The sequence below is a fragment of the Chenopodium quinoa genome, unplaced genomic scaffold (genome assembly GCF_001683475.1).
Source record: "Chenopodium quinoa cultivar QQ74 unplaced genomic scaffold, ASM168347v1, whole genome shotgun sequence".
Taxonomy (NCBI): Eukaryota; Viridiplantae; Streptophyta; class Magnoliopsida; order Caryophyllales; family Amaranthaceae; genus Chenopodium; species Chenopodium quinoa.
The window spans coordinates 21,255,792-21,269,707 of record NW_018742204.1 but is presented as its reverse complement, the minus strand read 5'-3'; the positions used below and the strand labels follow the sequence as shown (position 1 = coordinate 21,269,707).

General features: G+C 46.4%; 1 protein-coding gene across 1 annotated transcript; it reads right to left on the bottom strand.

The window, feature by feature from the left end:
* Positions 1–846: 846 nt before the first annotated feature.
* Positions 847–1,673, bottom strand: LOC110723046 (probable calcium-binding protein CML41). The gene has a single exon (XM_021902325.1). It carries the CDS (start codon positions 1,496–1,498, stop codon positions 905–907), a length of 594 nt encoding a protein of 197 aa, XP_021758017.1. The 5' UTR covers positions 1,499–1,673; the 3' UTR covers positions 847–904.
* Positions 1,674–13,916: the final 12,243 nt, after the last annotated feature.

Genomic DNA, 13,916 nt, shown 5'->3' with positions numbered 1-13,916 from the left:
TGTCCATCTGTTAAGGGTCCTTTTATTATTAAGGTGTTTTATTTCTTTGCAATCTTGCCTAACATTTATTACGTTGAGAATGACTTTATTAGAACTTATTATTTTGTTTGTCGTTTTTTCTTCTTTTTTTGACAACAAAAACTATCTAGTTAATGATCATTGTTAGTTCTTAGTTACTTATTACACTTATATATTTACACAACAAAAATTTATCGAGAAACTCATAAGATTACGACTATTAATCCGTGATCAATCGAAAACTATAATTTCCAAAATCAATCTTTAAAAATTAAGTCAAGTGTTATTACTTGTCGTATTAAATCTAGATCAGAGTTGTGACATGAGAGGCTGAATATATATACAACATCATAATTGCAAAACATTAGCGTAATGACGAATACCCTTGGTAAACATTCAACTAAACTCCCTAAATTGAAAAAATTAACAAAGTTATCTATACTACGTGTATACTTTGATTACTTTCTACTAAAGTAAGTGCATTAATGTTTATTTGTATCATCGCTTGTTCACCCACTTTACAGTTTATACATTGTATGGAGTATAGTATAATTGTCATGCACGCTTCATAATTGATGCAAGTATTATCAAACTACTAAACCACCAAAATATTAATTTTAGGGTTCTAGACCTTGCAATGATTATCATTTCAGACTTATTTTCAAAGTCCCTTAACCCCTCTCAGCTCCTTATATCCTTTAATTTGTTACAACAGTGAGTAAAGATTACATACACAAGAAAACATGGATATATAATAAATCCCTCCAAATGGAAATTATTATCGTCCTCCAAACAGTAGTGTAATTTAAACTAGTACGGAGTAATATATATGACAGCTAAAACCAAAAAGAATTATCATATTATTTAATACAACGAGCAAGAAAATTTATACAGCCATCATTTGATGAAAGTCATTAAAATCAAGCTCTCCATCACCATCGGTATCATACACCCTAATCATGGACGCACACTCCTTAAAAGACTTAGAATCCCCTAGGCGATTCAAAGCTCTTTGAAGCCCTCTAGGAGTGATCCTACCGGATCCCTTTTCGTGCTCGAACATCTCAAACACCTTCTTCATGTCTTCATCCGCACCCTCCTTACTATCCATGAGCTTAACAAAATCCTTAAACTCGAGCATACCATCGTTGTCTGAGTCAAGCTCATCAATAACCTCTTGGGCCTCTTCCTCTGTGATGATCTCCCCTATGGAGTTAAAGTATCTCCGGAGCTCAAGAGCCGTGATCATTCCATCGTTATCCATATCGAAATGTCTAAAGACTTCCCTAAGCTCCTCTTCCCTACTCCTCCCCGTAGGGCCAAAAGGGATGGACGGAGGGGGTAAAGGGGATCGAGGGGAGCCTGAGGAACTCGATGAGGAGGCCGATGTGCTACCCTTGGACTTCTTTTTGTGGAGGCTTATTCGTAGTCCAACATTTGAGAACCACCTACTTGACCTAGGAATACACTCAGATGCCATGTTTTGTTTATCTTATTTTTAAAATTTTAAAGTTGTTGACAATCATATATATCTAACAAAAACCTCTTTCCGTGTAATTTTGAATCATGGCTAAATTTAGTTTATATATAGGAATGGAAAAGTGGAAGAGTTACAATCAATATGACAAAAAAAAAAGTAGTGGAATAAATTAGGGTAGAAGAAAAAAATGAGAGGAATTTGAAATGGAAAGTGCAAGGGAAAGAACGTAAGTTGGAAAGATTTGCGTAGGAGTTGTTTTAAGGAAATTGCATGGTAGCTTCGTTTGGGCCAACCCCATGTAATTATCTGACGCAACTAAGGCTCCACTTGTTTATGTCAATTTGCCGACTTTCATTTTTATGTATGAATTGTATGCTAAAATGGGATAAATAAATGTTGATACTGGCTTATATTAGTAGTACTAATACTAATGTACGATTATCATATTTTAAGCTTACTAATATAAGTTTTGTTGGATATATCCTATATACTTTTGTATATTTTTTGTGACACATAATGTTGTACATCTACCAACTTTTTGTAATTTACTTGGTAATTTTGTTGGTGTCTTGGCGATGTTTAGTGGGATTACTTTTAATAAAACTTGTTGTTTGGGTCCAATTTAGTTCAATTGGGCCTAGGCATTAAATGATCCAATTAAAAGCCCAAGGTCAAGGTTCAACTCTCCAATTGTGCTAAAGTCAAAGGTCAGCCCACAAAGCAAGCCAATTGGGCTAAGGCCCAACTTCTCCATGTATGAAGAGGTATAAAAGCCATCAATATTCATACATTCTCATAGATTCATAGATTCACATACATTCTCATAGATTCATATATTCTCATATATTCCATCAAAGCCTCAAGCAACAAACTCTCTTGCATAGTGTTCTCTTTCTACACATTGTACTAACTTTAGCATCGGAGGGGCCTTCCTCGGCAACACCCCCGAGGCTAGTTTACGTGTGTTTACTGTGCAGGAAACCTTCGGCCCAACATAACTTGGACCGAATCCAGTCTTCTCCGTTTCAGCGGACCTTCGGCAAGGTCCCATTGTTTTCACCCGAAACAATTTGGCGCCGTCTGTGGGGAAGACTTTCAAAAATCTTTAAGCCAAATTTCTAACCAAGATCATCTTGCAATTATCTTAGTAGCAAATGGCTAAGAACCGCAAGAGCAAAAGCCTCCGTCAAGGAGCGGGCGAAAAGCCTAAAACCCCTACACCATCACCCTCGCCGGACCGGAACTCTCCCAAGGGTGCCAGCTCGGGGGGAGGATCATACAAGGAGGATTCCCTTTCTCCCGTAATTCATGACTCTCATTATAGGTCGAGTCACTCTCGGTCTAGCAGGGGTGAGTCCGATCATAGGACACATTCAGTGCCCCAAAGCCAACCATCGGCTGCGCGCCCTCATTCCCATACTCGGCCGAGGACCCCTTTGACGGGGCCCAGCTCGGAAGAGGTGGCAAGAGCGCTGGCAGTACTCATGGAGGCGATGAGGGCACAAAATATGCCACCACCTCGTGATCGAACTCCTCCGCATACCCGGCATCAGCGGAGGAAGTTAGACCATGATGGTGGGAAGCTTCCTTCCTTCCGGGAACTGGAAGAGTGGGAAGAGGATTCCTGGAAAAATGAAAAAGAGAGGAAAAAGAACCCTCAATTTTTAAAAGGATCCTCATCCTCAAGACCAGAAGCGCATAAGAGCAGCAGCTCAGCTTCTCGGCCAGAATCTACTCACCGAGAACCTGAGACTGTTCGCCGAAGCGTCCTTGACCGACTCGGCGGCAAGGAACCGAGCGTGCGCAGTCGCCTCTCGTTCCCTGCAGCCGAGGCCCAGACTTCCCAGCCAGGGACGAAAACCACTCCTACCTCTCTAAGAAGGCGGAGCGCGGTCCCTTCGGCCAGGAACAAGGGCAAGGCCGTTATGCTACCCGCCAGTTCACCATTCGAGCAATGGATACTGGAAGAGCGCGTACCCACGGTTAAAATACCGTTGCACATCACATATGACGGGACCTCGGATCCGAAGGATCACGTGGCCTCGTATGAGACTCATATGCATATTTGCCCCAGATCCGAGGCGACTTGGTGCAAATATTTCCCAACCACTCTCAAGGGGGTCGCGCAAGCGTGGATCTCCAAGGGAGTAAGGCAGGGCTCCATAACAGGGTGGGATGATCTGTCCTCCAAGTTCAGGAGAAAGTTTTCCACGGCAAACCGCCGAGAGAAGACTACTGCAGAGCTCATGAGTCTACAACAGGGGGAAACCGAAAGCCTCCGAGACTATCTGACCCGTTTCAGTAACGAGTCATCCAGCGTCTCTCAGCTGGACCAGGGGCTAGCCGTTTTTGCAATGCAGAATGGCCTTCAGCCCGGAAAGTTCCTAGACTTCATGGTCATGCATACCCCGCAGACCTTGGAGGAAGCTCTGAATGCCTCGGATAAGTTCATCCGAGCCGAAGAATGGAACAAAGCGAAAACCCAACCTCAATTTGGGGGAGGGAAACAAAGACAAATACCCTTGTCTGAAGGCCAAGGCCATAAGGCAAAGGGAAAGTCAAAGGCCTCGGAGCAATCTTTGGCCAGCGACCCAAAGAAGGAAAGATCTGCCTCATACACAGGCAGATACGAGTCCTACACTCCGCTCTCTCTTCCACGCGCCAAAATTTACAGCGTGACAAAGGAGGAGCAGAGTTACCGAAAGCCGAGACCACTCCCAGAGGTATCAGCGAAAAAATAAAAATCAGTGGTGCGAGTTCCACGAGTCTTCGGGACACAACACTGACGAGTGTATCCAACTGAAGGACCAGATAGAGGACATGGTCCGGAAGGGATACTTGAAAAAATACATCGCGGATCACCGCGAGAAAAAAGAATCCGAGAAGTCAGCAAAGGACTCTCGGCAAGACCTCGACTTCCCCCGGAAAAACAGTAAAAAGCCGGAGGGGAAATTCCCTCCGATCAATGTTATCTCGGGAGGAATATACTCTCGGAGGGAGCACAAGCGACACCTTAGAGCTTTGACTCACCAGGTGAACAACGCTGACATTCAATCTCCCCAGTCGCCGGTGCCGAACATGACGTTCACAGCCGCCGACTGCCGGGGGATTACGTTCCCTCACGATGATCCGTTGGTGATCATCGCCACGGTGGCCAACCACGACGTCAGTAAGGTCCTTGTTGACGGTGGCAGTGGAGCAAACATTCTGTTCCGAAAGGCCTACAATCAAATTAAGCTGAAGCCCAAGCACCTTACGCCGGTACCCTACCCGGTATCCGGGTTCAATGGGGCTTCAACTTATCCAGATGGGAAGGTGACACTTCCTTTCACCATCGGTTGCGATGAGGCAGCCAGGAACGTCATGATTGAATTTTTGGTCATCGACGCTCCTTCAGTGTACAACGTGATTTTGGGGAGACCCATAATTCATGAGATCCAAGGGGTCGTCTCAACTTATCATCAGCTGATGATTTATGTCTCAGACGCCGGCTTCCCCGAAAGGATATAGGGCAACCAAAAGGACGCCCGAAGGTGCAACTACCTCAAGCCATCCAGTAGTCGCCCAGATGACGACAAGGATGAGGAGGAGAAAGAAAAAGAAAGAGAGCCGAGCACAAAAAAGCCGAAAGGCCTAAGTGCTTCGGCCCAAGGATCTGTGCCCAGAGAAAAAGGGCCCGAAAGGGAAAAGGCTAGCTCTTCAGCTGAGCCGCAAGACTCAGAGAGCCAGCCGAAGAACAAAAAGACTGGGACACCTGCTGACATTGGCAGCAGGCCAGATTATGAAGAGTCCAGTCCCTCAGAAATGGACATGGACGACCAACAGACTGAAACAGTTGAGTTGACCGAAGGAGACGTTGAGAAATGTGTAACAATCGGGATGGACCTTGATCCGAACACCCGTTGTGAACTTATTCAGCTCCTTCGGGACAACAGAGATGTGTTTGCTTTCTCGGCAGCTGATATGCCCGGGATAAGTTCAGACCTCATCTCCCATAAGCTTAATGTTGACCCGACGTGTCGACCAGTTAAGCAAAAGAAGCGGAATTACTCCGCCAATAAGAACCGAGACATCGCAGCCGAGGTCAAAAAATTATTGGAGGCAGGATTCATCGAACCTTGCCAATATCCAGAATGGCTGGCAAATGTGGTGATGGTTCAGAAGCCCAATGGTACCTGGAGGATGTGCGTTGACTTCACGGACCTAAATAAGGCTTGTCCAAAGGATTTCTATCCCTTGCCGAGGATCGATCAGCTAGTCGATTCGACAAGTGGCCATGCCTTGCTTAGTTTCATTGACGCATTCTTGGAGTATCATCAGATCTTTATGCACCCCGACGATCGAGCAAAGACAGCATTCGTCACGAACGCTGGGGTGTACAATTACAAAATGATGCCCTTCGGATTGAAAAATGCGGGGGCAACCTATCAAAGGCTGGTGGATCAAGTTTTCGCCGATCAAAAGGGCCGAAACATGGAAGTCTATGTTGACGATTCGATCGTCAAAAGCAAAAAACCAGAGGACCATATAAAGGACCTGGCTGAAACTTTCGCCACCTTGAGAAAGCATCAAATGAAGCTGAATCCGAAGAAGTGTGTCTTCGGCGTGAAGTCAGGGAAATTCCTTGGGTTCATAGTCAGCAAAAGGGGGATTGATGCCAATCCCTCTAAAGTCAAAGCGGCGCTCGACCTTCCTGAGCCAAAAACGAAGCGGGATGTTCAGCGGCTCACCGGAAGAATGGCAGCCCTCTCTAGGTTCATTTCCAGAGCTTCGGATAAGGGGTTACCTTTCTTCAAAGCCCCGAAACTCCCGAAAACAAAAGAGCTCGTTTGGGAGGAAGAGCCCAGCTGAAGGAGAAACTTTGTACCTATATGTGGCCGTCAGCCCAGCCACCATCAGCGCAGTATTGCTGAAGGAAGAAAGTAAAAGTCAGCAACCGATCTACTTCGTCAGTCATACACTGACGGATGCTGAGACTCGCTATCCTCTACTCGAGAAAGTTGCTTTCGTGGTAGTAGTAGCTGCTCGGAAGCTGAGGCCCTATTTTGATTTCCATCAGATAGTGGTCTTAACTGATCAGCCGTTGGAAAAAGTTCTCGGCAAGGTTGAAAAATCTGGTAGGCTAGCCAAGTGGGCTTTTGAGCTCACCGAATTCAGCATCAGCTACCGTCCGAGGGCTGCCATTAAGGCTCAAGCTCTAGCGGATTTCTTGGCCGAATGCTCATACCAAGAAGAGCTAGACAATGAAAAGAAAGTCTGGACCGTGTTTATGGATGGATCTTCCACCGAAAACGGTTCGGGGGCAGGAGTAGTGATAACTTCTCCCGAAGGCAAATCCTTTGAGTATGCACTAAAGTTTTCTTTTAAGGCCTCGAACAATGAAGCCGAGTATGAGGCAGCAATCGCCGGCCTAGAATTGTGCATCTCCCTGGAAGCCGATCATGTCTGCCTAAAAACAGACTCTCAGCTAGTTGCATATCAGATCAGTGGCAGCTACGAGGCCAAAGAGCCCTCCATGATAGCTTATCTTGCCAAGATCAAATCAATCATTGCAGAGCTGAAAACTTTTGAGGTTCAGCTGATCCCAAGGGGTCAGAATACTCAAGCCGATGCACTCTCCAAACTTGCCAGTTCATCTCTTACCGAGCTGAACAGATCTGTATATGTAGAAGTGCGTCGAGAGAGAAGTGTCGACGAAGCACCTGAAGTGTGCTGCGCTGACCCAGAGCCTAGTTGGATGGACCCCATCCTAGCTTTCAAACTTCGGGGAGAAACTCCCGAAGATAAAGCTTTGGCCTCCAAGATGAAGAGAACCAGCTCTAGGTTCATTGTCTTCAGAGGGGAACTTCTGAAAAAGTCCTTCTCAACCCCATTGCTGAAATGCGTGGGACCAACAGATGCAGATTATATCTTACGGGAGATTCACCTCGGCATCTGTGGGAACCACATTGGGGGAAGAACCTTAGCCCACAAGGCATTGAGGGCTGGATATTACTGGCCCACCATGATCGCAGATGCTAAGGAGCTGGTTCGGAAATGCGAAAAATGTCAAAAATACGCTCCAGTTATCCATCAGCCAGCAAGGGATCTTCAGCCGATCCTTAATCCACTCCCGTTTGCCCAATGGTGACTGGATATACTGGGACCATTTCCAGAGGCTGTGTACCAGAAAAAATGGCTGATAGTTGGAGTTGACTACTTCAGTAAATGGATCGAGGCCGAAGCAGCCTCGAACATTACAGAACAAACTGTCAGAAAATTTATCTGGCAGAATATCATCACTCGCTTTGGCATCCCGAGAGTATTTGTCTTCGATCATGGGAGGCAATTTGATAACTTACCGCTGAAGCGGTATACAGATCAGTTCGGCATCAAACTGGCATATTCAGCGGTATGCCACCCGCAAAGTAACGGACAAGCCGAAGCTGCGAATAAACAGATCTTAAATGCCCTCAAGAAGAGGGTGGAAGATCAAAAGTCCAAGTGGCTGGAGGAGCTCCCTGGAACCCTTTGGTCCTTTCGGACAACTGAAAAAGAGGCAACGGGCCACTCACCTTTTGAACTGGTGTATGGTGCCGAAGTCGTCCTTCAAGTGGAAATTGGCTCTGAGAGCCTTCGATTGCACCACTTCTCGGCTGAGAATGAGCGACTGATGAGGGAATCTCTCGATTTCCTAGACGAAGTAAGAGACTCAGCCCGAGACAGAATGGCCGCTTATAAGCAGAGAATCAGCAAATTTTATAACCGAAGGGTCCATGCAAGGCCTCTCAAAATTGGAGACCTTGTCCTTCGGAATGTTGCTGCAGTTCAGAAAGGCCGAATCCATGGAAAACTCTCAGCTGCATGGGAAGGACCTTATGAAATCTATGATGAGCTTCAGCCAGGGACATACCGACTTCGGCAGTTGGATGGAACTAAGTTGAAAAATCACTGGAACGCTGATGTACTGAAAAAATATCATGTGTAAACCCTTCGGGGCAGAACAATCTTTGTAAGTACATTTTGAACTAATGAAAGGCCTTGGAGCCGCCATATATATACATTTTTACAACTTTTTATCCTTTCAAAATTTTCTTTGTTCTATCTACTCTTTAAGGGTTTTTTATTCAGCCTCGTCTGAAACCTTCGCCTTCGGGTAACTGGGTTTCAGATTGCTGACAAAACTCGTCTTTTTAAAGAACACCGGTCTTTCAGCTGAAGTCAAACTTCAGTAAGACTTGTTCTCCAAAGACATGAGTCCATGGACAATTCTGGGATATTGCCTTAACTGAGCCTTGTATCCCAGAGAGCCATTATCCGAAACATTGCCTTCAGTTGGCCCTGTGTTTCGGGTATCCATTTTTCAAAGATAGACAGAAAATCAAGGATAACAGCAACAGTTGAAAATTTTTAAATCAGCCTCGTCTGAAACCTTCGCCTTCGGGTAACTGGGTTTCAGATTGCTGACAAAACTCGTCTTTTTAAAGAACACTGGTCTTTCAGCTGAAGTCAAACTTTAGTAAGACTTGTTCTCCAAAGACATTAGTCCATGGACAATTCTGGGATATTGCCTTAACTGAGCCTTGTATCCCAGAAAGCCATTATCCGAAACATTGCCTTCAGTTGGCCCTGTGTTTCGGATATGCGTCTTTTTAAAGAACACTGGTCTTTCAGCTGAAGTCAAACTTCAGTAAGACTTGTTCTCCAAAGACATGAGTCCATGGACAATTCTGGGATATTGCCATAACTGAGCCTTGTATCCCAGAAAGCCATTATCCGAAACATTGCCTTCAGTTGGCCCTGTGTTTCGGATATGCATCTTTTTAAAGAACACAGGTCTTTCAGCTGAAGTCCAACTTCAGTAAGATTTGTTCTCCAAAGTCATGAGTCCATGGACAATTCTGGGATATTGCCTTAACTGAGCTTTGTATCCCAGAAAGCTAATATCCGAAGCATTGCCTTCAGTTGGCCCTGTGTTTCGGATATCCAATTTTCAGATGAAGTCAATCTTCAGTAAGACTTGTATTCCAAAAGCACTGCCTTCAGTTGGCCCTGTGTTTCGGATACCCATTTTAAAGAAGTGAAGAAATTGTTTATTCAGCTGAAGCCATACTTCAATATCTTGGGGGGCAAGAAGCACTATCAGTGCAAGTTTATGTTCGGCAGAATGAAAGAAAGTAAGGCATTCAAAAACAAAGCAGCTGAAGAAAAGAGCATCAAATTAATAATTTATGCTCAGAAATTGAGCTACAAGTTCACAAGTTCAATTAAGCTGTATCGGCAGCCGCCCACAAGCGGAAAATAACAGCTGCCGAAATACGTACATAAGCAAAAAAATAAACTGTTTTGTACGACAAGGCAAGCTGAAGCAAAAAACAAGGCAAAAAAATTCAGAAAGCGGAAAGTCTAAAGTTAAGCGCATGATGAACCGCAAGATTCTGAAGACGACTGCCCGAGTTCCTATGCTTCAGCTTGAGGATCAGACTGATCAGCGTTGTTGAGCCCCATGGTGGCCTCAGCCCCAGCAGCAGAAGAAGCAGGCTTTGCACTCTGCCGAGCCTCCCTTTCCCTCTGTTCAGCTTCCAACTCCATTCTCTCAGCTTCCTCTTCGGCTTCCTCAACCTTAAGAATTTCAGCTTCGACTGGAGTTGCATACTTCATATGAGGGTCTTCGGGATTCTGGACCCATTCAGCACATTTGGACCAGTCCAGCTTCGGCTCAGCATGAAGGCAGACTCTTCGGCATACTCTGAACCCGTTTCTGAAACCCATTTCATATTCCTCTTGGGTATAGACACGGACTTTGAGTAGAGCCTCAGCATCAGCCAACTTCTTCTGGGTCTCCTCCAAGTCTTCCTTGGATTTCTTCAGCTCATCAGCGAGCTTGGAGGAGGAACCTTTCAGCTCATTCAGCTCCTGCTGAACTTGGGAAGCCTTTGTCTGAGCCTGGGCCACTTCTACTTTTTTGGCCATCAGTTGATCCTCAGCCTCAAGGAGTTTAGCTCTCTGAGCTTCAGCAGCAGCAGCAGCCTCAGAGAGTTGGACATCTCTGGCCTGGAGCAGCTCTTCAGCAGCCATTCGGCTGGCTTCAAGAGCTTCTAGTCGTTGCTGCACTTCAGCTTGTGCAGCAGCTCCTTCCTGGATACGGCTCTCAACAGCAGCCTTGAATTTGGAGACGTCCACTCCCATATGCTCCTGGAGGAATTTTTCCCCTTCCATCAGTGGGGGAAAAACTTCCTTCTCCATAGCGTCGCAGAAGGTTTTGAGGGCTTCAGCAGCTCTTTTCTCGTACTCCTCACCCTTCTGCTGCTTCTCTTCAGCTGCTGCTTGCTTCAGCTTAGCAAGCTTTAATTCCTCTTCAGCTACCTTCTTGTCGTGCACAGCAGCGTCTACCCTATCTTGTAGGGTATCTATCAGCTCTACAGTGAGAGTCTGATTGTGCACGAACTGAAAACAGGAAGACAAGTTAAATAAAAATAATAATAAAAATAGAGCTGAATTTTAGAGGAAATAAAGGCAAGGAAAATCACCTGCATCATCAGCAGTTGGTTAGACCTGGCTGGGTCAGGAACTGATCTGCTGGATTCGCCCATCCCAGCAGTGGCCTTCAGCGACCAGATCCTTGCCCTATCTACTTCGGACATGCCAGCAAAATCGCCGAAGTAGGCTGCAGCTCCTTCACGGTTCTGACCCCATATGAGGTCCCAGATGTGGTCTGGGATTGGAATTCGGGGGGCCGAGAAACCCATTTCTCCAGATTGCAGAGTCTGGAAGGAGGGAAAGGATGACGATGGAGCTTGTTTAGCTTTGGATGGCTCAGCATCATCCTTCTCAGAGGAGTCAATTACTATGACCTCCTCTTCTTCAGGGGTGAGGACGAAAGCCTCAACCTCTCTTGCGATGTCTGCCGTGAAACCCTCAGCACTGGGCATCACGGCATCCTTTATTTTGTGCTCAGCAGCACTCTCCTTAATTGCTTCTTGGACCCCTCCCTTAGATTCGGGAGTTCTCTGATCCACCTCCATCTCAGGAGGTGGCGGAGGGGTCTTTGGAGGTGATTGGGGTGGTGGCCGGGGAACCCTCGGCGATCCATTGCCTTCCTCGGGTTCCCTTATTGCAACGCCGATGGTCATCGGCCTCCGCTGAAAGTCATGCGGCCCGATGATGGCCATCCTTCGGCGCCTTTTCTGAAGGGGTTGCTCGTCCATATCTGAGTCTGAAGACTCTTCTTGTATTTGGTCTTCGGGACGAACATGGGCTTTCCCTTCTCTATGTCTGTTACTCTCTTCAGACTGTAACAGACAGGGGGGAGGAAGAATGTGAGTAAAAAAAAAAAAAAAAAGAAAAAAAAAAAAAAAAAAAAAAAAAAAAAGAAAGACAGTTAAGTCTGAAAGCTCACCGAGGTCTTCAGCAAAGCCTCGTCTTCTTCAGCTGCCCTAGCTGCAGCTTCTTCTTCAGCAGCTCTGGAGGACCCTTCTCCTCCTTCGCAAGCTTCGAGAACCCGTGCAACCTCTTCGGCTGTACGGGCAGCTTCAGCTTCTTCGTCCAGCAGCTGAAACCAGGGGTCTCTCTTCTTCCACCAAGGCTTCTGCCTCTGATACAGAGCAACAGCCTCAATTTGTAAGTGGGAAGAGTCTAGATGAACTTCCCTATGCCTCGGTTCAGTGATAGACGGGGCCCGTTCAGTTACAACTCGTTCTCGGTTGACACCAAGACGAGCGTAGTTAATGCCAACGTTGGTCTCGTCCCGCTCTGAAAAAGAAAAGGGGAAAGGTCAGTTCAGATAGGTTGGCACAGCATAAAAAAGCGAAGCGAGAGAAGAAAAAGAGATAATTAAAAAGCCTCGGCCCCAGCCGAAGAAGCTTACCATCCTTAAACTTTCGGCTGACGCCAACAGCTGCTAGCATGTTCTCTTGGAAAACATAATGCGTATCGGGGAGCCAAGTCTCCGGGATATGCTGCATTCGGCCACTGCCCCCCCGGTTCGGCAGCTTGCCGAAGATATGTTGTTGATTAAGGTTCGGATCCGCCCCGTTATCTGCGGGGGGACCTAGACTTCCCATCTCGGGATCAGGCTCAGCAAGGTACCGGGGAGCGCTGAAGACGCAAGGGTGGCCCGGATCTGTGGGTGCCCTAACCCAAATCCATTGACCTCTCCAGTCCTTGTCTGAAGAGTCGTTCGGCCACATGGTTAGGTACTGGGGCCGGGACTCAATCCGGTACCACCCAGAACCATGGCTTCCGTGCCCACTTTGAATATTTGGCACTAGCCGATGAAGCTTTTTGAAGCAGTGCAGGTTCGGCACATACTTGAAGAACTTGCAGACCCATAAATATGTCATCACCCTTCGGATGCTGGTGGGAGTTAACTGACATAGAGAGATATTGTAATGGATCAGCAAGTCTCGGACGAATACGTCCAAAGGGAACCTCAGCCCGTACTGAAGCTGTCTTGTGTACACCCCCACATACCCCGGGGGTGGACGATGGATTCTATCGGATGCCGCGGGCATTCGGCACCAATACCCATCAGCTTCAAAAATGCCGTAATGCAACTCAATTTGCTCGGCAAACCGATATTGATCGGCATTCTCCACCCACCATGAGTAGGGGCGGTTCTTTATCATGGCCGAAGCTACTTCGGCATTCTCCCACTCTGAAAACCCGGGGAGGATATCCCAAAGGACAGCGGGAACTTCATCGTCCCGTCCAGAAGCGCTCGGCCCCTCCGTTCTCTGAGGAGGAGCCGAGGAAATTGGAGTCGCCCTAATCCCTTCAGCAGGGTCAGACTCTGGCCTTTGTCCATTCCAGGTCCCAGTCCTGTTCCTAGGATCGGGAATTGGCCTTGCTCTTCTTGGAGCACGGGCTCTACCTCTAACTCCTCTTGTCATTGATTATTTCGAAGAAAAAAGTCGAAAAAAAAAGGGAAGGAGTTCGAATTCGAAGAAAAATAAACTGAAATCAAAGGAATTTACCTTAATCTGAAGCGAAAGTTGCCGATTTACGAGTTCGTAGTGGCAAGTCTCAGTTTCTAAGCTTAATGCTCGGGGAATTTGCGAAGTTTTGATGCGGGTTCTTGGTTTCTCTCTCGAGAATTCTGGGTTTGTGTTGGTGAATAAGTGAGGAGAGATGACGCGCCTCTGTTTATATCTCCAGGAATGGGATACGAGGAGTCTGCGTTTCAATTTCTCTTAAATACTCCACTAAGTAACCGTTAAACACACGACCTTACGATTAAACTGCCCATTATCCGTCCAACTTCCACAATCATCCACCTTAACCGTTGTTATCTCATTAATTACGGTTTAAATTCAAATTTTTGGATTAATTAAATCATTTACTTCCCTCCTTTTCTGAATTAAATCAAACCCGACCCGTCATCCTTCCAAATCGGGTCTGGGGGGCAAGTTGTTTGGGTCCAATTTAGTCCAATTGGGCC